This window comes from Xenia sp. Carnegie-2017, unplaced genomic scaffold, assembly GCF_021976095.1.
Source record: "Xenia sp. Carnegie-2017 unplaced genomic scaffold, XeniaSp_v1 HiC_scaffold_24, whole genome shotgun sequence".
In the NCBI taxonomy this organism is placed as follows: domain Eukaryota; kingdom Metazoa; phylum Cnidaria; class Anthozoa; order Malacalcyonacea; family Xeniidae; genus Xenia; species Xenia sp. Carnegie-2017.
Window position 1 is genome coordinate 17,455,260 of NW_025813487.1, and position 25,660 is coordinate 17,480,919.

A 25,660-nucleotide genomic window follows, 5' to 3' on the forward strand; every position below is an offset into this window, starting at 1 on the left:
TAGGTTCTATAAGTTTTCGGATTCCCATTAAGAATGAAAAAGCGAAGAAGAAAATAAAAAATGTAATGTCAACATGGCATAATTCGAGTTTTTCGAAAGTGTAGGCCTACAAAAAAAACAAATTTAGAAATCTAACAAGAATACAAATACAATCAATTAATGCCAATCAATTAATTGTAATTGGAGGTGCGCCCAATCAATTAATTTTAATTGATGCTTTGTCCAATCAATTAATTGGTTACAAATAATTGCAATTAATTGAAACTCAATTAATTTTTGACAACCCTTGTCAGAACCCAACGTGACACTTCGATCGCCAACATTTTCGCGAATGTTTTCGTTTTCTGTGTCTTTTTCACTTCGTTTGAGCTTCCTTTCAAAATTTTTAGCAACTTCTTCAAAAAAATACTTGGCTTCGCCACGACGTCCTAAGTCGTTAGTCTCGTCTTTTAATGAAAGAGGTTCCAAAAGTTCTGCCAGTGTAATACACTTCATGACTGTCACGGGCTTGGAGAAGCGTTCCGAAAATCTGCCATCGACTGAGTAGCCACGTTTATCTGATGATCTACGGAAACGGAGTTTCTTAAGGAAAGCCATTTCGGAAAAAATTTGGTCAAGAAAAAATCTCCGTTGAGAAAGCAAACCAAAATTGAGAAACACGTGTTTATCACAGTGAGCTCAGTATTTAAATAACTGGAATGATATTTAAATACTGAGCTCTAAATAACTGGAATGATATCTGAAGCCAAAAATTGAAGCCAAAAAATATTTGTCGTCGTCATTCGTGATCACTCGTGTTTCTCGCGTGTTCATAAACAATTTGTATTTTTTCGGATCGTAGATCTTTAGTTTGACCTCAGTTGATTCATTTTACTACTCAGTTTCATCTTCACGAAGAAAATCTTTTAACTATATTTATTTCAATTCAACGTTATCCTCAGTGCAAAAGTATTATTACGTTTTTCAAATAAATTTAAAGGATTTGTTGGTATGAATTTTTATTCCAAAAAATTTACCTATAGAATGAAAACATCTTATAGCTACTATATATTTTTGTCATATACAGTCGATTTGCTCTTACGCTGCGGTTTTCCTTTAAAACATATTAAAGTCTTTAAGGATATTCCATTATTGGTATCGAGACGACAACCATTTAGTATTTAAAGCACTATCAACATCGATGAAAATGACAAAAAATTTTTCGCTCCGTAAAAAGTTAAAATGCGAGTTATCGACTCAATACTTTTTATGAAACTGGATATTCAAGTTTCTTTTTTCTTCGGAAAAACGATCTGTTTGCGGATGGTAGTTCAGTAAAGCAAATTTATTGTGAGAAAAAAATTCCCGGTCGAGAAAAAAATCCCGGTTGGGCTGCTTCGCAAGACCCAGGACTTATTCTCTCGCCATTTCCCCCTTCATTTTTTTGATTGAACGTATTACTTCCGTTCTTAGCCTCACCACCGTATATATCCTCTTGTGCCTTGTTCAATCCATGACCATCTAATTTATTACCTGTAATTAATAGTCTTTTAATAGTCTGCCATCTTTTTATTACCTGTCAGCGGTAGTCATCTGAAGATATACCAACCTGGACGATCTACATTTACAAACATGTAATTTACTACCCTTCTTTAAAACCACGTGTTAAGCATCGTATATATCCTCTTGTGCCTCGTTCAATCCATGACCATCTAATTTATTATCCTTGTTTAAAACCACGTGTTCAGCATCGTATATATCTTGTTCATCATTATTCAATCTACGACCTTCGTGTTCTCTGAATTTCGCTCGTTGACTCTCCTTTTGTAGGTTATGCAACTGGTCATTGGACACGTCATTTTGAGCGATTCCATTGTATCCATCTTCACTCTGAATTGATCCGGCATTGATAACTTTACGATGAAAGTTTTTTATGGTGTTTAATCCATCGACATACTCACAAACACAACGAGTTTTAGGACAATATCCTCTGATGCAGTTATTGTTGCACCATTCATCCATTCCGTCATCACCTGCCCACTCCCCCACCGCTTTACACGATCCGGGTTTTATTTTTGACCCCTCGGGTGATATGGCAACAGGCGTCGTATCAACTGCCTCACTCGGAGTTGATGTTTCATTAGGTGGCGTGTCAGTAGTCATCTCTGTAGGTTTCTCTTCAGAATCTACATACACCCCTCCTTCTAATTCCTTCGTCACCTTTGTGAGCAATGGGTTCTTCTCTCCACATTTTCCTGTGAAATCATCCAAATCGAGGGACCAGAACATCGCGCCTCGAAGACCTAACGAAATCGCCGATTTATTTTGCCATAATTTACATCTCATTAAAATCTCTAATAAAGTCTCTCTACTGTTCATGTTGGAGTCGAATGTTCAAAATAATTGTGCATATGGTGTTGACTTTACATATAGCCTTACGACAAACTTACGAGATTATCGTCAGGTACTGTCTTGTGTAGAAATCATCTGATTTGTGGTTTTGGTTTTAATGATTTTCATTTATGTAAAATGCTTACCTTCTTGTTTGATTAAGTCGACTTTACTTTGCAGACTATTCGGTGTGTCGTAACCAATCCATACATCATCAGCGTATGCGTACGATGCACCAGCCGAGCTTTCTTCGACGGTCGTCAAAGATTTGTCAGAGCAAATCTCGTAGTAGGCCAAAAAGCCTGCTTCTTTTGTATACGGACCTTTCACGGGAACTCCATCTGCTTCGGAACCAATGTCGTGATTAGATGCTGAGACTAGTTTGAACGCCCGTCCATAGAGGCCCATTCCCAACGCAATCTTGTTAGCTGGCATTCCATTCTCTATCCAGTTTTTAACTGAATCTGGTACGGTCAGTTTATCATCACCTGAAAGATGAACATGAATAATATTTAAACTGAATCTGTTACGGTCAGTTTATCATCGCCTGAAAGATGAACATGAATAATATTTGAACTGAATCTGTTACGGTCAGTTTATCATCGCCTGAAAGATGAACATGTATAATATTTGAACTGAATCTGTTACGGTCAGTTTATCATCGCCTGAAAGATGAACATGAATAATATTTGAACTGAATCTGTTACGGTCAGTTTATCATCGCCTGAAAGATGAACATGAATAATATTTGAACTGAATCTGTTACGGTCAGTTTATCATCGCCTGAAAGATGAACATGTATAATATTTGAACTGAATCTGTTGCGGTCAGCTTATCATCGCCTGAAAGATGAACATGAATAATATTTCGACATAAGCTGGTTTCCGAAATGGGAATAGTAGGAAATCTGGTGAATGGAATGATAGCACTCATTTGAAAATACGTAGGTCATCAAAGAGTGGGAATTTATTTGCCTCAAGCCAATCGTAATTCATTTTAAAAATATGATGAGAACTTAGAATTATGTTCCAATACCTGTCATTGCTGTGTGGTGTCCAGTAATTTTCTCCCAACTACCATGCAAATCATACGTCATCAGATTGATCCAATCCAAGCTCTTGCTGATTCGTGCCACTTCATATGCCTTGGTAACTTTTTCAGTAGGGGCGGCTGCCACTGCAGCTGTAAGGTATAGTCGGTCGTTTCCGGAGAGTTCCGATTCCTGTGCGAACGCTTCCACGAGCTCTTCGACAAGTAAGCTGAACCTCTCTCTATCTTCAGGCGGGGAATTACCTCTATGCGCTGGGTATTCCCAATCCAAGTCAAGACCATCGAAGCCAATTCGTCGAAGGAATTTAATTGCAGACTCGATAAATATCAGTCTCGTTTCTGGTGTACTTACCATGTTGGAAAATCTGCTTATGGCACCTGCCTCGTGGTTCCAGCCTCCAACTGCCAACAATAACTTAAGTGATGGATATGCCTACAAATATAAAACAACTAGCATGATTTAGTGTTGATGCGAAAATTTGCGAAGTGCAAATCATATCTGCGGCTTTTGATTTTCGTGCCCCGTCTGCCCTAAAGCAAACAACACAATTGAAAACTGGTAGTTAACACTGTTTGTCACAGTTGTCAGGTGGATCGTTGCAAATAGTTCTAGATATTTTGCGGGTCTTTTTAGTCCACAAGTGACCAATCTTTCTTCTTGAAACTCGTTCTGATTTTGGGTTTAGTTCACAAGACTAGATTTCATAGCCAAACTATATATTGAAGCCTGTTTCGTTTAAAAGGAAGGTTAAATATTTAAGTGAATATGGCTTCAGCGACAGTCGCTGGTTTATCCTTGAATTCTAGCAATTAGATTTAGAGAAGACATTGTTCTCTCCAACCTCGTTCATTACCCACATGCCATCCTTTAGTGTACTGTAACTCACCTGTTGAATTTCTCTGAATTTCTTAAACATTTTATCGTCGTTCCATTCAATACTTTTCAATTCGTGGTTTTCAATCTTCGCAAAAGCATAAATAATATGGGTACATAATGAAACATCTACATTTTCTGGAAAGTATTCCATTGGACTTGTTCGATACTGTGCCCAGTTTGTGTAGTAACACACTCTAACAATTTTCTCAGCGCTTGCCAAAGATGCTGACAGGGTAATCATCAAAACATAGAGAAAGGTCATTTTTGGTCAAAGATGGCTACCGCACAATCTATTGAAAATGAAAAATTACAACGGTCTATAGGTGTTACAGATTTCACAGATATCGATGAACATACTTGAATTTCTTCTGTCTTATTGAACTATCTTCTTTCAATCTTGTATTATGGCACTGCTTTTCTGAGCTTCTGTGATCAGTAAAGAATGACTTTTTCTCTGCAAGTTATTCGTTTATAAAAAGATTGTTTGTTTTGTATTTCTGGTGTTTTGTTCAAATCGATCCTAGTTTGAATACAGCAACTTGTTTTCTAGACAGTTTTGTTTGAAAAACCTGTAGGGAAAAGCTGTTTAAAAAAAGTTGGTTACTTTATTGTGACAATAGACGTGTTGCGATGTCCGTATTTAAGAGTTTGGTTCACGAACCTTGACAATACGACAGTTTCATTAATATAAAATAATAGTAAGATCGCAATTTTTTCTCTCAACAAAACTGAAGATTTTAGAAAAAAACTTGATAAGACAGTGGAAAGCAGATAGCTTTTGATCTAAATTCAATATAGAAGCAAGAGACCTTATTATTTGAGGTAGTGTTAGGAAATATTAGTGAGCAAAGATATGACGAGGATGTTCCCATTTCCTAAACTTTGTCGTAATGAACATTGACTTGATCGAGAAAGTTTCGTAGAAAGCAGAAACTGTGTAAACACTTAAGGAGTGCGATAAACCGTGTGAATTTGCAGGTTCTGAAAACGAAACATAATCCGAGAAAATACTTTTTGTATACTCTGATTTTTCATTTATGTTATCACCAAGATACCATTAAAAGAGTACTGTCTCGCTTTTATTCGAAACTGTGTTCAGACTGAATTGAATTCTATTTAATTTCCTACACAAAAATTACAAAGAAAGAGTATGAAGAGTTGACGTGTCAAAACTGTCAGGTAAATTCCACTGGCACCAAAAGGGTTCTATTTTAGTTCGGCAATTCTCACTTTGTTCTGTTCTAAAACTAGGTTTATGATTTAACTTCCAGAGGCGTACTGTTCTTTCGGGGGATTCACGTTCCTCTCGATTGTTGAGCAACCTCAACGTGTCAGGCTTTCAGTGACGCCAGCAAATTTTTATTGGTCTTATTGCTTGTAGCTTCTGTAGAGGCAATCACCTGAAATAACAGGCTCTTCTAACCATTGTTGTTTAAATATACAATGCAAATTTTCTTCAGTTTGGGAGTAGTGAACAAATCGTTTAACCTGGGGGTGGGGGTGGTTGACCTCTCCCCCTCCCCCCCATGCTCTTTCGACCTCTTCATTTTGAAAAATAATATATTTCTTCATATTTTACGTCGGTAGAACGACTAAATAAAATCAGTTTTTTTTCATACATTCTGCTGTCTATAATAATAGAGTAGTGATTATTTTATTTGTCTTAAAAACGTAGCAAGATTGTTCAAAATCGCTCAATCATTGGTGTTCGGCTCGAAATGGTGAATTCTTTGGCAACATAAGACACCATCCTTGATAAGGCTGTACAGATGGTATGTTGTCATCATTCTCGTGAAGCTGATGACCCAGACATCCAGCAACTAACGCAGCCTTATCAGCTAAACCTGACGGATGTGAAAGAGTTAGCGGTACCGTGACAAGTCCACCTGTAAACGTATCGATACCTGCAGAATATGGTACTTTTTCCATGAACCGTGGCATCCATCCATAATAGCACAAACTTCCTGAACCAAAGTCTTCTTCGCTGACAATTTTTGACCACCATTCACAATCAGGTTCACCACAGTAAGTTGCAAGCAGTTTTTTAAATATATTTTCTGCCAGTTTCCACCATTTTTGTGGTAAACACAACTCATGCTCAATCGGCTTAAGAAGATTTTGGAGTGCATCTAGTTTTTCAATAAGTTTCCTCCAATCTTCCTCAGTGCCAAGCATTTCAACAGCTGGTATGCCACAGAATAAACGCGTTCTATAAAACAATAAAAATGAAACTGTTTCATCATTCATGTTATCACATATGGTATTGTATACATTGTGACCAATTTGTCTTATGCATATTTTGCAAGGACTGTGAAAATCCTGTAGCAGAAATAAATACATAAAAGTTGCCACCTGTATTCAAAGAACTCCTGTAATGAAGACATCAAAGTGATTTGCGATACAATCTTTTGCACTGGTGTGCTTGATGAGAAATCAGCAGTTATCAGATCAATATAACCAGGAACTTTGACATTCTTCGATATTTCATGTGACATGGCATCAAAAAATGAAGAGTAGTTTACATCATAGATGTTATTAGAATCCATTTCTACATTCAATGCTTTCTTGCCTAAAATTTGTTAAATTCATAGATAATGAAAGTGCGTTTACAAAAATCTTTTGTTCATAACAGGCCATTGAACTAAAATACATGAAACGCTACCTGTAATACAAAACGCCAATAATTTTTTGAAGCCGTGATTTTACCCCAGACACGCATGTGCGATCAATCGATTATTACTCTTCAAGAGAATCTCGAAACACTACACACATGTGTCTGGGGTAAAATCTCACGTGTCTTGAGTAAAATCTCGCGTGTCTGGGGTAAAATCTCACGTGTCTGGAGTAAAATCTCGCGTGTCTGGGGTAAATCTCACGTGTCTGGGGTAAAATCTCACGTGTCTGGGGTAAAATCTCACTTGTCTGGAGTAAAATCTCGCATGTCTGGGGTAAAATCTCACGTGTCTGGGGTAAAATCTCGCGTGTATGATGTAAGATTTCGCTTAAATTATTTGCTTCAGATGGCGTTCCATGTATTTTAATTCAATAAAACATAACAGCATATCTGAGCCATAGTCCTGGAGGGGGGGAGGGCAGTAATTATTTCCCAAGTTCACCAGATTTCAAATGACATGTCATTTCTTTCACTAGTATTTTTCAACCAACTAACATTGAAGACTTGCCCAAATTTTCAATCTTAAAACTGTCTTGGGGCTTTACATCCCATAGAACTATGAGTAAACAGTAGATCTATCAAGATCTTCAGTTTCACATGCACGGCATCCATAAATGGGCCTTGCACAAGTGGTCATACATACATAAGAAAGTGAAGACAGGAAGAACATTAAGAGGTGGTGCAATGTGTTCCATTAGAGTGTGTCTAACTGTCGCGGGTAAAAAGTCGCAGGTAAAAAGTCGCAGGTTGCAGGTAAAATGTTGCAGGTATAAAAACACTTTTTTGCATGGTAAAGTTTAAAAGAAGTCGATGTTAAATTCTCAGGAATTCTTTATTTCTATGTATGCCCATTTTAATGTGTTCTATGAATCAACGTTCTCTGCTGTCAACATTAAAATATGTAACCGGTGGTTTGGATATTTAAGATTTGTGTTTGCTATACCTATCCAAATATACATGTGTTGGATTTAAGCTTTAAAGTACTTTATTGTTATAATTTTGCATATAGTTGTGCACTTACCAACTGCCAACCATTCAAGGAATTACTCCTGAACAACTATAGATATTGCGCATTAAGTAAAAACGACAAGTTTTTTTAAAATTAACATGTTTCAACATCTTATGATGCCATCTTCAGTATAATAAATACTCCTTTATTATATTAAAATGGCATCATGAGATGTTGAAACATGTTTATTTAAAAAAAAACTTGTATTCATTAAATGCGCATTAATCAATAGTGCTTTTACGCAGTTACTGTAACTATAGATATGTTGTTAACATGACACCCAGAAGCTATTGAAAAGCATTGCCAAATGTAAAAATTTGCATGCATTGGAAATTGAATTACTTTTAGTTATAAGGGAAACGCAACTTTCCAAAGACGGAAAGTGTAAGTTATACTGATGATACACACAATGTACCCAGTATGTAAATCCTATAATTAGAGGCTGCAAATTTTGGGGACGTTACCGTTGAAAACTCCGTACATCCACTTCAAGTTGTAAACACATTTCGTTTAGGATCATATTTCATAAGCTATGGATAGATTATATAAGTAAAACCGCTTCCATTTTTCCTTGCGCACGACTGGCAAGTTTCTTTTACCTAGCAATAATATGTTCTATATCCATTACATGAATTGTATCCAAATAAATCTTGAATTAATGGTTGATATTTGTGATGACTACTACACTTAGAGCCAGGGTCTATAAGATACACGTTCTCAGGTTCTCTGTTGTCGACAGAAATCCCAATTAGTGTTGCGTAAAATCGTGACTCTTGAGCAATGTGTGTTTGTTCTATGTATCCAAATATAATACTAATATATATACACTAATCACTATCGAAAACATAGTTAGCTTTTCATTAATACCAAGCATCACTAACCATTCAAGATTTACTTGGATACAATCTTTTAGTGCTAATGGCCCTTTGTTGCTAGAGAAAAGCAAATTTATAATCGTGAAAGTGCAAGTTATACATACAAATAAACCAAATCTAATAATTTATATGAACTGTAAATTCAATTGTATAGGAATTTTAACAGCCCTCAAAACTAATAATAATTCCTCTTTTATTAACAACGCTTCGTCTTCTTTATTTGGATAGCTATAACAAACACAAATCTTAAATATCCAAAGCAAGGGTGACATATTTTAATGTTGACAGCGGAGAACGTTGATTCATAGAGCGCATTCAAGTGGGCATAAAAGAACTAAAGAATTCCCGAGAATTTAACAACGGCTTCTTTCAAACTTTTCCATGCAAAAAAGTGCTTTTTATACCCGCGACATTTTACACGCGACCCGCGACAGATACACAAGCTCCATCCACCCCCAGCTTTGTCATGTGATAACATGTTTATACGATTTTACAATGATAAAATGCTGTAGCAACTGAAAATTACATTTGTATACCTTAGGCGATTTGCAAAGTTTGGTAATTGACCATATAATATAAGAAAGAGCTGATTCAAACTTAGAAATCCGCGATAACGTGCGTTTGTCAGACGAAACGTCGGGTTTCAATTAATGGTTTCTACTGGTAAACCAGAGGCGTAACTAGAACAATAATTTATCAATATAAAATCGTATAAGCATGTCAATCACATGACCAAAACTGTTCAATATTCATATGAAAAGAGCAGTACTGTACATTTATAAACACTATATCTAAAATTGGACTTTACAAGTATTTTCATACATGCCAACCTTTGTGTTCAACAAACATCTTCCGTACATTTTCATGTTTTGAATGTTTGTCAATGGCGATGGCGACGTTTCTGATGACAACAAACCACCAATCTTCGGGAGACGTTCGCAGTTTCCAATGATTATTATAAGCTAACAAAATCGAGGAAAATAAACCACGGTCTGTACTTGAATAGATTAAATCATCAGAACCCAACGTGACACTTCGATCGCCAACATTTTCGCGAATGTTTTCGTTTTCTGTGTTTTTTTCATTTCGTTTGAGCCTCCTTTCCAAAATTTTAGCAAATTCTTCAAAGATATATTTGGCTTTGTCACGACTTCCTAAGACGCAGGTCTTGTCTTCTAATGAAAGAGGTTCCAAATTTTCTGCCAGTGTAATACACTTCATGACTGTCACGGGCTTGGAGGAGCGTTCCGAAAATCTGCCATCGACTGAGTAGCCACATTTATCTGATGATCCACGGAAACGGATTTGCTCAAGGAAAGCCATTTCGGAAAAAAGGTGGTCGAGAAAAAATCTCCGTTGAGAAAGCAAACCAAAGTTGAGGAAAACGTGTTTATCACAGTGAACTGAATATAACTGGAATATAACTGGAATATAACTGGAATATAACTGAGACACCCATGGAGGTATGACCATACGAAACTACTATTACTACTGGAATATAGCTGGAATGATATCTGAAGCCAAAAAAATATTTGTCGTCGTCATTCGTGATCACTCGTGTTTCTCGCGTGTTCATAAACAATTTGTATTTTTTCGATCGTAGATCTTTAGTTTGACCTCAGTTGATTCATTTTACTACTCAGTTTCATCTTCACGAAGAAAATCTTTTAACTATATTTATTTCAATTCTACGTTATCCTCAGTGCAAAAGTATTATTACGTTTTTGAAATAAATTTAAAGGATTTGTTGGGATGAATTTTTATTCGAAAAAATTTACATATAGAATGAAAACATCTTATAGCTACTATATATTTTTGTCATACACAGTCGATTTGCTCTTAAGCTGCGGTTTTCCTTTAAAACATATTAAAGTCTTTAAGGATATTCAATTATTGATATCGAGATGACAACCATTTAGTATTTCAAGCACTATCAACGTCGATGAAAAATACAATCGCTCTGTAAAAAGTAAAAATGCGAGTTATACACTCAATACTTTTTATGAAACTGGATATTCAAGTTTCTTTTTTCTTCGGAAAAACGATCTGTTTGCGGATGGTAGTTCAGTAAAGCAAATTTATTGCGAGAAAAAAATTCCCGGTCGAGAAAAAAATCCCGGTTGGGCTGCTTCGCAAGACCCAGGACTTATTCTCTCGCCATTTCCCCCTTCATTTTTTTGATTGAATGTATTACTTCCGTTCTTTGCCTCACCACCGTATATATCCTCTTGTGCCTTGTTCAATCCATGACGATCTAATCTATTATCTGTAATTGACAGTGAACTCTACAACAACTGGAACATTGAGTTCTATAATAACTGGAGGGGAAACGTCAACAAAATTTGTATAAATTATTAGCGCGCGGCCGCGTGGTCAAAAACATGGCGGATTTTGGTGGTCAAAGTCAGCGGAGAGACGCGGGCTCATGAAATAAAATTTTTGGCGCCCACCCTGATTTGACCACCACAATTGCGAGTATAGAAAATATCAAAACTTTTTATTTTCCTAACATAAACACTTTTTTGAAATTTATTTATTAAATTGCCAACTTCTGTGGTTTGCGGATGCTGAAATAGCGACAGAAAAGGAAACATTTCATGACTCCGGTAAGTAGCACAGTATTAGTTTTACTATTTTGTTTTTAACACGATACTTGAAGAGTGTTTCTACTACTAAGTTTTAATTTGAAGTTATTTTGGTCCAGTCTTGTTTGTTCTTCACTTAATCGCTCGCCAGACGTGTCGAAGCTGTCAATTTTTATCGAGTTTTGCATCCATCTTCTATCATCCTGATTCTATCATCTTTTGCATCCTGATTTGAATTGAGTTTACCTCCCAAAAATGGGGCATAATTTGTTCATGTTTTTTTTGAAAAGATGAAGGGAAAGTTTACAACAGAGTTGTGTTGAAATTGAATGCAGTGCCATGCAAAATTAATGAGAACTATGGTATATGTTGTATAATAAAAATAACTAAACTGTTTGCCTGCTCAATTTGACTGACTGTATAGTGTAGACAATTATAATGGGATTGGAAAGTTGGATTTATGCAAACAATTTTAAAGTACTACTTAGCGTTTCTGTAAATGAAATATTTATTGTTATAGTAAACAGGTTACTACTTCAAAACTAAGATAAAAGTAGTGTGTTGAACAATGTGCTAAGATTTGTTTCTACCTTGAAATTTTTGTTCAACAGTAGCTTATGATTGTATCATTAATATGCATGAAAAATTAAACATATTATTGTCTCATCTCATCAAATCCATACTTGGTATGATTCCAGATGATCCACAAATTCACATCGGATGCATTGGTTACAATGAAGTTGAATGTAGAAGAAGCAAAATAGATGGCTTCTTTGTGTCTTATGAAGAATTAGTAGAAATCAATAAAAAGGATTCTTTAAACAAATTGTAAACAAATTTAAATTTGCTCATGGTCAAGCAACCTAGTCAAAGAAGCAAAGTCTGTCTTCAACATGTGACCTTTCCAATTATTTAGTTTCTTTGTACAAAATACTATTTTCGAGAAACTTGATTTGTAAGTCTTTCATTAATATTTTTTACCAAGAGATAAAAGGAACTAATTCAAAGGCTTGATGTAAAATACAAAGATTTAACAAGTTGTTTATCATTTAATTCCCAAATGTTAGTTTGTACATATAAATAATTAGTATTGGTAGCTGTAAGTTGTTTAAGCAAAACAGAAGAGTAGTAGTGCTCGAAGGGGTTAGCATTTTGAAAAATTATATCTTGTTCATGACATATATTACACAATTCCAAAACTGTAAGTGATGCACAATAATATCTATAGAACTTGATAAATTTCTTCACCTACACTGTCAAATAACTATTTTGCCTTCATGCAGCAATAGACAGTGTTTTTGTCAGAGAAACCAATGCACTTTAGTTTCCAAGTTTGTAATTTCAATGGAAAATTAATGTAGTTCTGTTCAGTAATAGATCCAAGATTCTGCCAAGCTGTTTACAAAATACAAATTACCAAGCAACAGTGTCATGGTGTTTTGAATTTTTTTCTTTTTTGTAGCTGTTCTAGTTCAACATACTTTCTTTATGAGTTTTCAGTAGATTTATCAGGTAATGACAATACACTTATGATACTTAACCATGGTAAATTTTTAGTTGACTTATGTCGTAGGACTGAAGCAAACATTTTCTCGCTTCCTTAGGAGCATTTTTACACAAATTTATCCATTTGAAGCAAGAAAAATAGGTGCACCAAACTGTTGACAAACAGTCAAACACACAAAAGCATGAAATAATGTATAAGTTTGACAAGATTGACAGGTCTAGTAAAGAATGCCGTTTGATTTTCACTTTTAAAAGGTTAAAATGTCATAAAATAACTTAAATGTTACATCCAAAATATGCGTTTCTCTACCGTCGATTTTCTTTACTTTGATGTGTGTGTGTACTGTGTTTTTCACGCGCCATGATGAAGCATTATTTTCACATGATATGCTGTCGGTATCGTAATTGGTTTTTTTTTCTCACTTGTTTTCGTTCATACAAACAGTATTAGAAATCAGGAGGGAGTGAATATTGAAAAAAACTTTTAAAGTGGAAGTTTTGACCACCAAAATCCGCCATTACCGCCATGTTTTTGACCACGAGGCCCAGGCCCCTTTGCCCCTCCAGGTCTTATAGAGCTCAATGAACTGGAAGGCTAAAGGCTAATTTATACTTCGTGCGACAAGTGTCGCGCGCCATGTCGCATGAGGGATATGACGTCATATCACCAAAACGGAAGTAACATTTGACAAAATTTCACCGTATTATGAATGTTTTATGCAGTGCGGTGTTTTTTTGAAATTAAATGAGATATGATCTTCGCACTTAGCTGGACAATTTAAGCAATCGTCTCAGGACCTGAAAAAATCAGGTGACTCAACGGGATTCGAACCCATGACCTCTGCGGTGCCGGTGCAGTACTCTGACCACTGAGCTATGAAGTCACACAGTGGCTTCATAGCCGGTGCAGTACTCTGACCACTGAGCTATTAAGTCACACATTTAATTTCACCGTATTGTCGCACACATGCGCCTCGCAAAAAGTTGTAACGTTACAGACATTTTGTCGAATTGTCGCGCAAGATAATTGGCTATCTAATAACACATGGTTAGTCATTTGTGTTTGTCTCAGCATATGTTTATCTCAAATATGGAAAAATATTAAATCATGGATGCATTCGAAGAAAGATTAGCGGAATAAGTTAGGAAATACCCTCATATATATAAGACTCGTCCAGAAGGGATTATAAAGACCTACAAAAACTACGAATTCATGGAAGGAAATTGCGAAAAGCTCGAAACAAATGATGCTGTTTGCAGACAAAAATGGAAGAAAATACGGGACCGATTTACGAAAGCCAAAAAGCGTTTAAATTCGAAGAGTGGCAATCCTGGCGAAAAAATTATACCTGCTATTGTCATTAGCGTGTCGTGGTTGTCTAGCATTTTAGCAGAAATGAATTCATTTGATTCACAAAGAATTTTAACAATGCTGCCAATGCACTACTTGATGTAAATGTCAACATAATTTTGAATTTGTATGCAGATTTCGCGCGGTTGTCGCATGGGTTGTCGCGTTTACTATAAATGCTTTATTTGACTGTCGGATGGCGCGTGCCCATAGATTGCACAAGCCAGAGTGTCGCGCGACACATGTCGTAAGAAGTGTAAATTGGCCTTAACTTGGACGCCATTTTTGAAGCCTGCATGAGCGCCGCCATTGAAGGTACGGAGGCGAAATACATCACTTCGAAATTGCCGAATTTTTTGCAAAAAACAGTGGTCTTCAAGCCAGCTTAATGTCTAAAAATCTTAAAAAATGTTTGGACTTTAATATAAAACAAGTTTGAACGACATTTGTACATGTTTAAGCTTCTTTTTAGAAGGATGAAAAGCGAACTTTGTTTTGGCACGTGAAAACATGCCTTATAAATTGAATACAAAACTGACACCCCTCGTTTTTTTTCATTAAAAGGATGTAAAATGCACTTGTCTAGCCTTATAATATTGTTTGAATCTGTGAAAATGAAGCTGTCAGGGCAAAAATCGCTGTTTTTCGGTAATTTTTGTGTTTCCGTGCAAAATTAGCTCGCCCCAGTCCTTTTTGAAAGTTCAGAGCGTAAACAAAAAGAAAAACACTTTGCAAAATATTTCAAAAAGTTAGCAAAAAATATTTTGAGTTCGTTTTCAAAAAAACTGTCATGCCATATTATTGTGTTATTATTAATTGCACCATTAAAGAGACAAAAGGGTCAAAACCCACTTTAAAAAAAGACAAAAACACAATTGACACTCCATATTCAAACTTTTGAAACACTTAAGTAAAAATTGTAATGTAATACAAGTATGAAAAAGATTATTAGTCTAATATTATAGAATCATCATATATTTTCACAAATATGACCAAACATTTTAAACACACATCTTAAAATTTAATATATTACATATGCATTTATCATCATCTGTATTACAAGAAAAAACTAATTTTACAATCAATATGATATACTATAAAATTTTGATACATGATATAGCTTTGCTTGCTTTATTTTAAAACCCTGTTTCAAACCACTGAGGATGAGGGTTGCTTTTTGGCCTTTATGTAGAGCAGGTTATATTAGCAATACTTGTCATGTTGTACACTTGGCTATTTATTTATAAGCATGAACTTGCTAATAAAATGCTCAATACACAAATATGGATGCATGTCTAATCTTCTACCAGTTCTTAAGAAGTGGGAGAAGTAAATGACAAAAACCAACAATCACCCACTAGTCAAAATTTCAAATCATCACTTTCACACATTACAAAAAGAGCATGTGAAATTCTTACAAAGCAAGTCTAACTTTAAAAGCAATAAAATTGTTATGAAACATGTTATGTTAAGTGGATTGTGTGTATTTTGCACAGCATTCAAAGATACAGACTACCTGTTATCAGTTTTATCTTAAATTTTTGGTCTTTCGACGACAAATGAGAAATTCATATTTCGAAGCAAGTTCTCCCTTTTGTGTTTTATATAATACAGCGTTACGTATACAAAACATGTCTGGGAACGTCCACAATGCATCTTAACACATTAATAACCAAATTTTGCTAACGGTTTTGAAAAAAATAAAGCATTTAGGCTAGCATTCTATTTCCAAGTTAGCAGTTTTTGCAAAACAATCCGTCACGCAAATAAAACAGTCCACGCGAGATATACGCGAAGCGGCAAATCAGCTTCTAAGTGGCTTCAAAAAAGTCTAGGTTTGTTTATAATGAGTTAGCCTTCCAGTTGTTGTAGAGTTCATTGGTAATTGACAGTCTGCCATCTTTTTATTACCTGTCAGCGGTAGTCATCTGAAGATATACCAACCTGGACGATCTACATTTACAATCTTGTAATTTATTACCCTTGTTTAAAACAACGTGTTAAGCATCGTATATATCCTCTTGTGCCTCGTTCAAACCATGACCATCTAATTTATTACCCTTGTTTAAAACCACGTGTTAAGCATCGTATATATCCTCTTGTGCCTCGTTCAAACCATGACCATTTAATTTATTACTCTTGTTTAAAAAAGCGTTTTAGGCATGGTATATATCTTGTTTATCATTATTCAATCTACGACCTTCGTGTTCTCTGAATTTCGCTCGTTGACTCTCCTTTAGTAGGTTGTGCAACTGGTCATTGGAGACGTCATTTTGAGCGATTCCATTGTATTCGTCTTCACTCTGAATTCTATTTAATTTCCTACACAAAAATTACAAAGAAAGAGTATGAAGAGTTGACGTGTCAAAACTGTCAGGTAACTTCCACTGGCACCAAAAGGGTTCTATTTTAGTTCGGCAATTCTCACTTTGTTCTGTTCTAAAACTAGGTTTATGATTTAACTTCCAGAGGCGTACTGTTCTTTCGGGGGATTCACGTTCCTCTCGATTGTGGAGCAACCTCAACGTGTCAGGATTTCGGTGACGCCAGCAAATTTTTATTGGTCTTATTGCTTCTAGCTTCTGTAGAGGCAATCACCTGAAATAACAGGCTCCTCTAACCATTGTCGTTTAAATATACAGTGGAAATTTTCTTCAGTTTGGGAGTAGTGAACAAATCGTTTATCCTGCTGGGTGTGTGTGTGGTTGACCTCTCCCCCCCTGCTCCTTCGACCTGTTCATTTTCAAAAATAATTTATTTTTCATATTTTACGTCGGTAGAACGACTAAATAACATCAGTTTTTTCATACATTCTGCTGTCTATAATAATAGAGTAGTGATTATTTATTTTGTCTCAAAAACGTAGCAAGATTGTTTAAAATCGCTCAATCATTGGTGTTCGGCTCGAAATGGTGAATTCTTTGGCAACATAAGACACCATCCTTGATAAGGCTGTACAGATGGTATGTTGTCATCATTCTCGTGAATGTTATAACCCAGACATCCAGCAACTAACGCAGCCTCATCAGCTAAACCTGACGGATGTGAAAGAGTTAGCGGTACCGTGACAAGTCCACTTGTAAAACTATTTTTATGTACAGAATATTCTGTTTTTTCCATGAACCGTGGGATCCATCCTGCAAAGCGCAGCTTTCCTGAACCAAAGTTTTCTTCGCTGACAATTTTTGACCACCATTCGCAATCAGGTTCACCACAGTAAGTTGCCAGCAGTTTTTTAAATATATTTTCTGCCAGTTTCCACCATTCTTGTGGTATTCCCAACTCATGCTCAATCGGTTTAAGAAGATTTTGGAGTGCATCTAGTTTTCCAATAAGTTTCCTCCAATCTTCCTCAGTGCCAAGCATTTCAACAGCTGGTATGCCACACATTAAACGCATTCTATAAAACAATAAAAATGAAACTGTTTCATCATTCATGTTATCACATAAAGCATTGTATAAATTGTGACCAATTTGTCTCATGCATATTTTGCAAGGACTGTGAAAATCCAGTTGCAGGAATAAATACATAAAAGTTGCCACCTGTATGTAAAGAACTCCTGTAATGAAGACATCAAAGCGATTTGCGATACAATCTTTTGCACTGGTGTGCTTGATGAGAAATCAGCAGTTATCAGATATATATAACCAGGAACTTTGACATTCTTTGATATTTCATGTGACATGGCATCAAAAAATGAAGAGTAGTTTACATCATAGATATTATTAGAATTCACTTTTACGTCCAAGGTTTTCTTACCTGAAATTTGTTTAAAATTCATGAATAATGAAAGTGTTTTTACAAAAATCTTTTGTTCATAACAGGCCATTGAACTAAAATACATGAAACGCTACCTGTAATTCAAAATGCCAATAATGTTTTGAAGCCGTGATTTTAACCCAGACACGCATATGCTGTCAATCGATTATTACTCTTCAAGAGAATCTCGAAACAATACACACATGTGTCTGGGGTAAAATCTCACGTCTCTGGAGTAAAATCTCGCATGTCTGGAGTAAAATCTTACGTGTCTGGGGTAAAATCTCGCGTGTATGATGTAAGATTTCGCTTCAATTATTTGCTTCAGGTAGCGTTCCATGTATTTTAATTCAATAAAACATAACAGCATATCTGAGCCATAGTTTCTGGAGGGGGGGGAGGGCAGTAAATATTTCCCAAGCTCACCAGATTTTAAATGACATGTCATTTCTTTCACTAGTATTTTTCAACCAACTAACATTGAAGACTTGCCCAAATTTTCAATCTTAAAACTGTCTTAGGGCTTTACATCCCATACAACTATGAGTGACCAATGGATCTATCAAAATCTTCAGTTTCACATGCACGGCATTCATAAATGGGCCTTGCACAAGTGGTCATACATACATAAGAAAGTAAAGACAGGGAGAACAGTAAGAGGTGGTGCTATGTGTTTCATTGGAGTGTGTCTAACTGTCGCGGGTAAGAAGTCGCAGTTAGCGGGTAAAATGTTGCAGGTATAAAAACACTTTTTTGCATGGTAAAGTTTAAAAGAAGTCGATGTTAAATTCTAAGGAATTCTTTATTTCTATGTATGCCCATTTTAATGTGCTCTATGAATCAACGTTCTCTGCTGTCAACATTAAAATATGTAACCGGTGGTTTGGATATTTAGGGTTTGTGTTTGTTTTACCTATCCAAATATACATGAGTTGGATTTAAACTTAAAAGTACTTTATTGTTATAATTTTGCATATAGTTGTGCACTTACCAACTGCCAACCATTCAAGGCATTACTCCTGAACAACTATAGATATTGCGCATTAAGTAAAAACGACAAGTTTTTTTAAAATTAACATGGTTCAACATCTTATTATGTTTATTTAAAAAAAAACTTGTATTCATTAAATGCGCATTAATCAATAGTGCTTTTACGCAGTTACTGTAACTATAGATATGTTGTTAACATGACACCCAGAAGCTATTGAAAATCATTGCCAAATGTAAAAATTTGCATGCATTGGAAATTGAATTACTTTTATTTATAAGGGAAACGCAACTTTCCAAAGACGGAAAGTGTAAGTTATACTGATGATACACACAATGTACCCAGTATGTAAATCTATAGTTAGAGGCTGCAAATTTTGGGGACATCACCGTTGAAAACTCTGTACATCCACTTCAACTTGTAAACACATTTCGTTTAGGATCATATTTCATAAGCTACGGATAGATTATATAAGTAAAACCGCTTCCACTTTTCCTTGCGCACGACTGGCAAGTTTCTTTTACTTAGCAATAATATGTTTTATATCCATTACATGAATTGTATCCAAATAAATCTTGAATTAATGGTTGATATTTGTTATGACTAGTACACTTAGAGCCAGGGTCTTTAAGATACACGTTCTCTGTTGTCGACAGAAATACCTGATTAGTGTTGCGTAAAATCGTGACTCATGAGCAATGTGTGTTTGTTCTATGTATCCAAATATAATATTAATATATATACACTAATCCCGATCGAAAACATAGTTAGCTTTTCATTAATACCAAGCATCACTAACCATTCAAGATTTACTTGGATACAATCTTTTAGTGCTTATGGCCCATTGTTGCTAGAGAAAAGCAAATTTATAATCGTGAGAAAGTGCAAGTTATACATACAAATAAACCATGTCTAATAATTTATATGAACTGTAAATTCAATTGTATAGGAATTTTAACTGCCCTAAAAACTAATAATAATCCCTCTTTTATTAACAACGTTTCGTCTTCTATATTTGGATAGCTATAACAAACACAAATCTTAAATATCCAAAGCAAGGGTGATATATTTTAATGTTGACAGCAGAGAACGTTGATTCATAGAGCGCATTCAAGTGGGCATAAAAGAACTAAAGAATTCCCGAGAATTTAACAACGGCTTCTTTCAAACTTTTCCATGCAAAAAAGTGCTTTTTATACCCGCGACATTTTACACGCGACCCGCGACAGATACACAAGTTCCATCTACCCCCAGCTTTGTCATGTGATTAACATGTTTATACGATTTTACAATGATAAATTGCTATAGCAACTGAAAATTACATTTGTATACCTTAGGCGATTTGCGAAGTTTGGTAATTGACCATATAATATAAGAAAGAGCTGATTCAAACTTAGAAATCCGCGATAACGTGCGTTTGTCAGACGAAACGTCGGGTTTCAATTAATGGTTTCTACTGGTAAACCAGAGGCGTAACTAGAACAATAATTTATCAATGTAAAATCGTATAAGCATGTCAATCACATGACCAAAACCTGTTCAATATTCATTTGACAAGAGCAGTACTGTACATTTATAAACACTATATCTAAAATCGGACTTCACGAGTATTTTCATACATGCCAACCTTTGTGTTCAACAAACATCTTCCGTACTTTTTCATGTTTTGAATGTTCGTCAATGGCGATGGCGACGTTTCTGATGACAACAAACCACCAATCTTCGGGAGAGGTTCGCAGTTTCCAATGATTATTATAAGCCAACAAAATTGACGAAAATAAACCACGGTCTGTACTTGAATAGATCAAATCATCAGAACCCAACGTGACACTTCGATCGCCAACATTTTCGCGAATGTTTTCGTTTTCTGTGTCTTTTTCACTTCGCTTGAGTTTTCTTTCAATATCTTTAGCAGCTTCTTCAAAAAAATACTTGGCTTCGCCACGACGTCCAAAGTAGTTAGTCTCGTCTTTTAATGAGCGAGGTTCCAAATTTTCTGCCAGTGTAATACACTTCATGACTGTCACGGGCTTGGAGGAGCGTTCCGAAAATCTGCCATCGACTGAGTAGCCACGTTTATCTGATGATCCACGGAAACGGATTTGCTCAAGGAAAGCCATTTCGGAAAAAAGGTGGTCAAGAAAAAATCTCCGTTGAGAAAGCAAACCAATGTTGAGAAACACGTGTTTATCACAGTGAACTGAATATAACTGGAATATAACTGGAATATAACTGAGACACCCATGGAGGTGTGACCATACGAAACTACTATTACTACTGGAATATAACTGGAATGATATCTGAAGCCAAAAAAATATTTGTCGTCGTCATTCGTGATCACTCGTGTTTCTCGCGTGTTCATAAACAATTTGTATTTTTTCGGATCGTAGATCTTTAGTTTGACCTCATTTGATTCATTTTACTACTCAGTTTCATCTTCACGAAGAAAATCTTTTAACTATATTTATTTCAATTCTACGTTATCCTCAGTGCAAAAGTATTATTACGTTTTTCAAATAAATTAAAAGGATTTGTTGGGATGAATTTTTATTCGAAAAAATTTACATATAGAATGAAAACATCTTATAGCTACTATATATTTTTGTCATACACAGTCGATTTGCTCTTAAGCTGCGGTTTTCCTTTAAAACATATTAAAGTCTTTAAGGATATTCAATTATTGATATCGAGACGACAACCATTTAGTATTTCAAGCACTAACAACATCGATGAAAATGACAAAAAATTTTTCGCTCCGTAAAAAGTAAAAAGGCGAGTTATCGACTCAATACTTTTTATGAAACTGGATATTCAAGTTTCTTTTTTCTTCGGAAAAACGATCTGTTTGCGGATGGTAGTTCAGTAAAGCAAATTTATTGCGAGAAAAAAATTCCCGGTCGAGAAAAAAATCCCGGTTGGGCTGCTTCGCAAGACCCAGGACTTATTCTCTCGCCATTTCCCCCTTCATTTTTTTGATTGAATGTATTACTTCCGTTCTTAGCCTCACCACCATATATATCCTCTTGTGCCTTGTTCAATCCATGACCATCTAATTTATTATCTGTAATTGATAGTCTGCCATCTTTTTATTACCCGTCAGCGGTAGTCATCTGAAGATATACCAACCTGGACGATCTACATTTACAAACATGTAATTTACTACCCTTCTTTAAAACCACGTGTTAAGCATCGTATATATCCTCTTGTGCCTCGTTCAATCCATGACCATTTAATTTATTATCCTTGTTTAAAACCACGTGTTCAGCATCGTATATATCTTGTTCATCATTATTCAATCTACGACCTTCGTGTTCTCTGAATTTCGCTCGTTGACTCTCCTTTTGTAGGTTGTGCAACTGGTCATTGGACACGTCATTTTGAGCGATTCCATTGTATCCATCTTCACTCTGAATTGATCCAGCATTGATAACTTTACGATGAAAGTTTTTTATGGTGTTTAATCCATCGACATACTCACAAACACAACGAGTTTTAGGACAATATCCTCTGATGCAGTTATTGTTGCACCATTCATCCATTCCGTCATCACCTGCCCACTCCCCAACCGCTTTACATGATCCGGGTTTTATTTTTGACCCCCCGGGTGATATGGCAACAGGCGTCGTATCAACTGCCTCACTCGGAGTTGATGTTTCATTGGGTGGCGTGTCTGTAGTCATCTCTGTAGGTTTCTCTTCAGAATCTACAAACACCCCTCCTTCTAATTCCTTCGTCACCTTTGTGAGCAATGGGTTCTTCTCGCCACATTTTCCTGTGAAATCATCCAAATCGAGGGACCAGAACATCGCGCCTCGAAGACCTAACGAAATCGCCGATTTATTTTGCCATAATTTACATCTCATTAAAATCTCTAATTAAGTCTCTCTACTGTTCATGTTGGAGTCGAATGTTCAAAATAATTGTGCATATGGTGTTGACCTTACTTATAGCCTTACGACAAACTTACGAGATTATCTTCAGGTACTGTCTTGTGTAGAAATCATCTGATGTGTGGTTTTGGGTTTAATGATTTTCGTTTATGTAAAATGCTTACCTTCTTGTTTGATTAAGTCGACTTTACTTTGCAGACTATTCGGTGTGTCGTAACCAATCCATACATCATCAGCGTATGCGTACGATGCACCAGCCGAGCTTTCTTCGACGGTCGTCAAAGATTTGTCAGAGCAAATCTCGTAGTAGGCCAAAAAGCCTGCTTCTTTTGTATACGGACCTTTCACGGGAACTCCATCTGCTTCGGAACCAATGTCGTGATTAGATGCTGAGACTAGTTTGAACGCCCGTCCATAGAGGCCCATTCCCAACGCAATCTTGTTGGCTGGCATTCCATTCTCTATCCAGTTTTTAACTGAATCTGGTACGGTCAGTTTATCATCACCTGAAGGATGAACATGAATAATATTTAAACTGAATCTGTTACGATCAGTTTATCATCGCCTGAAAGATGAACATGAATAATATTTCGACATAAGCTGGTTTCCGAAATGGGAATAGTAGGAAATCTGGTGAATGGAATTATAGCACTCATTTGAAAATACGTAGGTCATCAAAGAGTGGGAATTTATTTGCCTCAAGCCAATCGTAATTCATTTTAAAAATATGATGAGAACTTAGAATTATGTTCCAATACCTGTCATTGCTGTGTGGTGTCCAGTAATTTTCTCCCAACTACCATGCAAATCATACGTCATCAGATTGATCCAATCCAAGCTCTTGCTGATTCGTGCCACTTCATATGCCTTGGTAACTTTTTCAGTAGGGGCGCTGCCACTGCAGCTGTAAGGTATAGTCGGTCGTTTCCGGAGAGTTCCGATTCCTGTGCGAACGCTTCCACGAGCTCTTCGACAAGTAAGCTGAACCTCTCTCTATCTTCAGGCGGGGAATTACCTCTATGCGCTGGGTATTCCCAATCCAAGTCAAGACCATCGAAGCCAATTCGTCGAAGGAATTTAATTGCAGACTCGATAAATATCAGTCTCGTTTCTGGTGTACTTACCATGTTGGAAAATCTGCTTATGGCACCTGCCTCGTGGTTCCAGACTCCAACTGCCAACAATAACTTAAGTGATGGATATGCCTACAAATATAAAACAACTAGCATGATTTAGTGTTGATGCGAAAATTTGCGAAGGGCAAATCATATCTGCGGCTTTTGATTTTCGTGCCCCGTCTGCCCTAAAGCAAACAACACAATTGAAAACTGGTAGTTAACGCTGTTTGTCACAGTTGTCAGGTGGATCGTTGCAAATAGTTCTAGATATTTTTCGGGTCTTTTTAGTCCACAAGTGACCAATCTTTCTTCTTGAAACTCGTTCTGATTTTGGGTTTAGTTCACAAGACTAGATTTCATAGCCAAACTATATATTGAAGCCTGTTTCGTTTAAAAGGAAGGTTAAATATTTAAGTGAATATGGCTTCAGCGACAGTCGCTGGTTTATCCTTGAATTCTAGCAATTAGATTTAGAAAAGACATTGTTCTCTCCAACCTCGTTCAATACCAACATGCCATCCTTTAGTGTACTATAACTCACCTGTTGAATTTCTCTGAATTTCTTAAACATTTTATCGTCGTTCCATTCAATACTTTTCAATTCGTGGTTTTCAATCTTTGCAAAAGCATAAATAATATGGGTACATAATGAAACATCTACATTTTCTGGAAAGTATTCCATTGGACTTGTTCGATACTGTGCCCAGTTTGTGTAGTAACACACTCTAACAATTTTCTCAGCGCTTGCCAAAGATGCTGACAGGGTAATCATCAAAACAAAGAGAAAGGTCATTTTTGGTCAAAGATTGCTCCCACAATCTATTGAAAATGAAAAATTACAACGGTCTATAGGTGTTACAGATTTCACAGATATCGATGAACATACTCGAATTTCTTCTGCCTTCTTGAACTATCTTCTTTCAATCTTGTATGGCACTGCTTTTCTGAGCTTCTGTGATCAGTAAAGAATGACTTTTTCTCTGCAAGTTATTCGTTTATAAAAGATTGTTTGTTTTGTATTTCTGGTGTTTTGTTCAAATCGATCCTAGTTTGAATACAGCAACTTGTTTTCTAGACAGTTTTGTTTGAAAAACCTGTAGGGAAAAGCTGTTTAAAAAAAGTTGGTTACTGTCATGACAATAGACGTGTTGCGATGTCCGTATTTAGGAGTTTGGTTCACGAACCTTGACAAGATGACGGTTTCATTAATATAAAATAATAAGATCGCAATTTTTTCTCTCAACAAAACTGAAGATTTTAGAGGAAAACTTGATAAGACAGTGGAAAGCAGATAGCTTTTGATCTAAATTCAATATAGAAGCAAGAGACCTTATTATTTGAGGCAGTGTTGGGAAATATTAGTGAGCAAAGATATGACGAGGATGTTCTCATTTCCTAAACTTTGTCGTCATGAACATTGACTTGATCGAGAAAGTTTCGTAGAAAGCAGAAACTGTGTAAACACTTAAGCAGTGCGATAAACCGTGTGAATTTGCAGGTCTGAAAACGAAACATAATCCGAAAAATACTTCTTGTATACTCAAATTTTTCATTTATGTTATCACCATGATACCATTAAAACAGCACTGTTTCGCTTTTATTCGAAA

At 36.0% G+C, this 25,660-nt stretch overlaps 3 protein-coding genes and 1 pseudogene across 4 annotated transcripts; all 4 read right to left on the minus strand.

Moving 5' to 3' along the window:
- Nucleotides 1-901: 901 nt before the first annotated feature.
- LOC124450643 (chitotriosidase-1-like) lies at nucleotides 902-25,006 on the minus strand. Of its 2 annotated transcripts, none has more exons than XM_047001286.1 (5): nucleotides 24,940-25,006; nucleotides 4,308-4,587; nucleotides 3,406-3,853; nucleotides 2,517-2,858; nucleotides 902-2,282 (listed from the first exon to the last, which is right to left on the minus strand). In XM_047001286.1, exons 2-5 carry the CDS (start codon nucleotides 4,557-4,559, stop codon nucleotides 1,645-1,647), a joined length of 1,680 nt encoding a protein of 559 aa, XP_046857242.1. In that variant the 5' UTR covers nucleotides 4,560-4,587; nucleotides 24,940-25,006; the 3' UTR covers nucleotides 902-1,644. The 2 variants fall into 2 exon arrangements, with proteins under 2 accessions (XP_046857242.1, XP_046857241.1); XM_047001285.1 differs by lacking the exon at nucleotides 24,940-25,006 and adding an exon at nucleotides 4,655-4,726.
- LOC124450645 lies at nucleotides 5,840-10,332 on the minus strand. The gene is made up of 3 exons (XM_047001288.1): nucleotides 9,686-10,332; nucleotides 6,650-6,866; nucleotides 5,840-6,506 (listed from the first exon to the last, which is right to left on the minus strand). The coding sequence occupies exons 1-3, from the start codon at nucleotides 10,326-10,328 to the stop codon at nucleotides 5,996-5,998; spliced, it is 1,371 nt and encodes a 456-aa protein (XP_046857244.1). The 5' UTR covers nucleotides 10,329-10,332; the 3' UTR covers nucleotides 5,840-5,995.
- On the minus strand, nucleotides 16,407-21,312 carry LOC124450646. Its single transcript, XM_047001289.1, has 3 exons — nucleotides 20,673-21,312; nucleotides 17,841-18,057; nucleotides 16,407-17,697 (listed from the first exon to the last, which is right to left on the minus strand). Exons 1-3 carry the CDS (start codon nucleotides 21,163-21,165, stop codon nucleotides 17,187-17,189), a joined length of 1,221 nt encoding a protein of 406 aa, XP_046857245.1. The 5' UTR covers nucleotides 21,166-21,312; the 3' UTR covers nucleotides 16,407-17,186.
- LOC124452275 lies at nucleotides 22,147-24,826 on the minus strand (annotated as a pseudogene).
- Nucleotides 25,007-25,660: the final 654 nt, after the last annotated feature.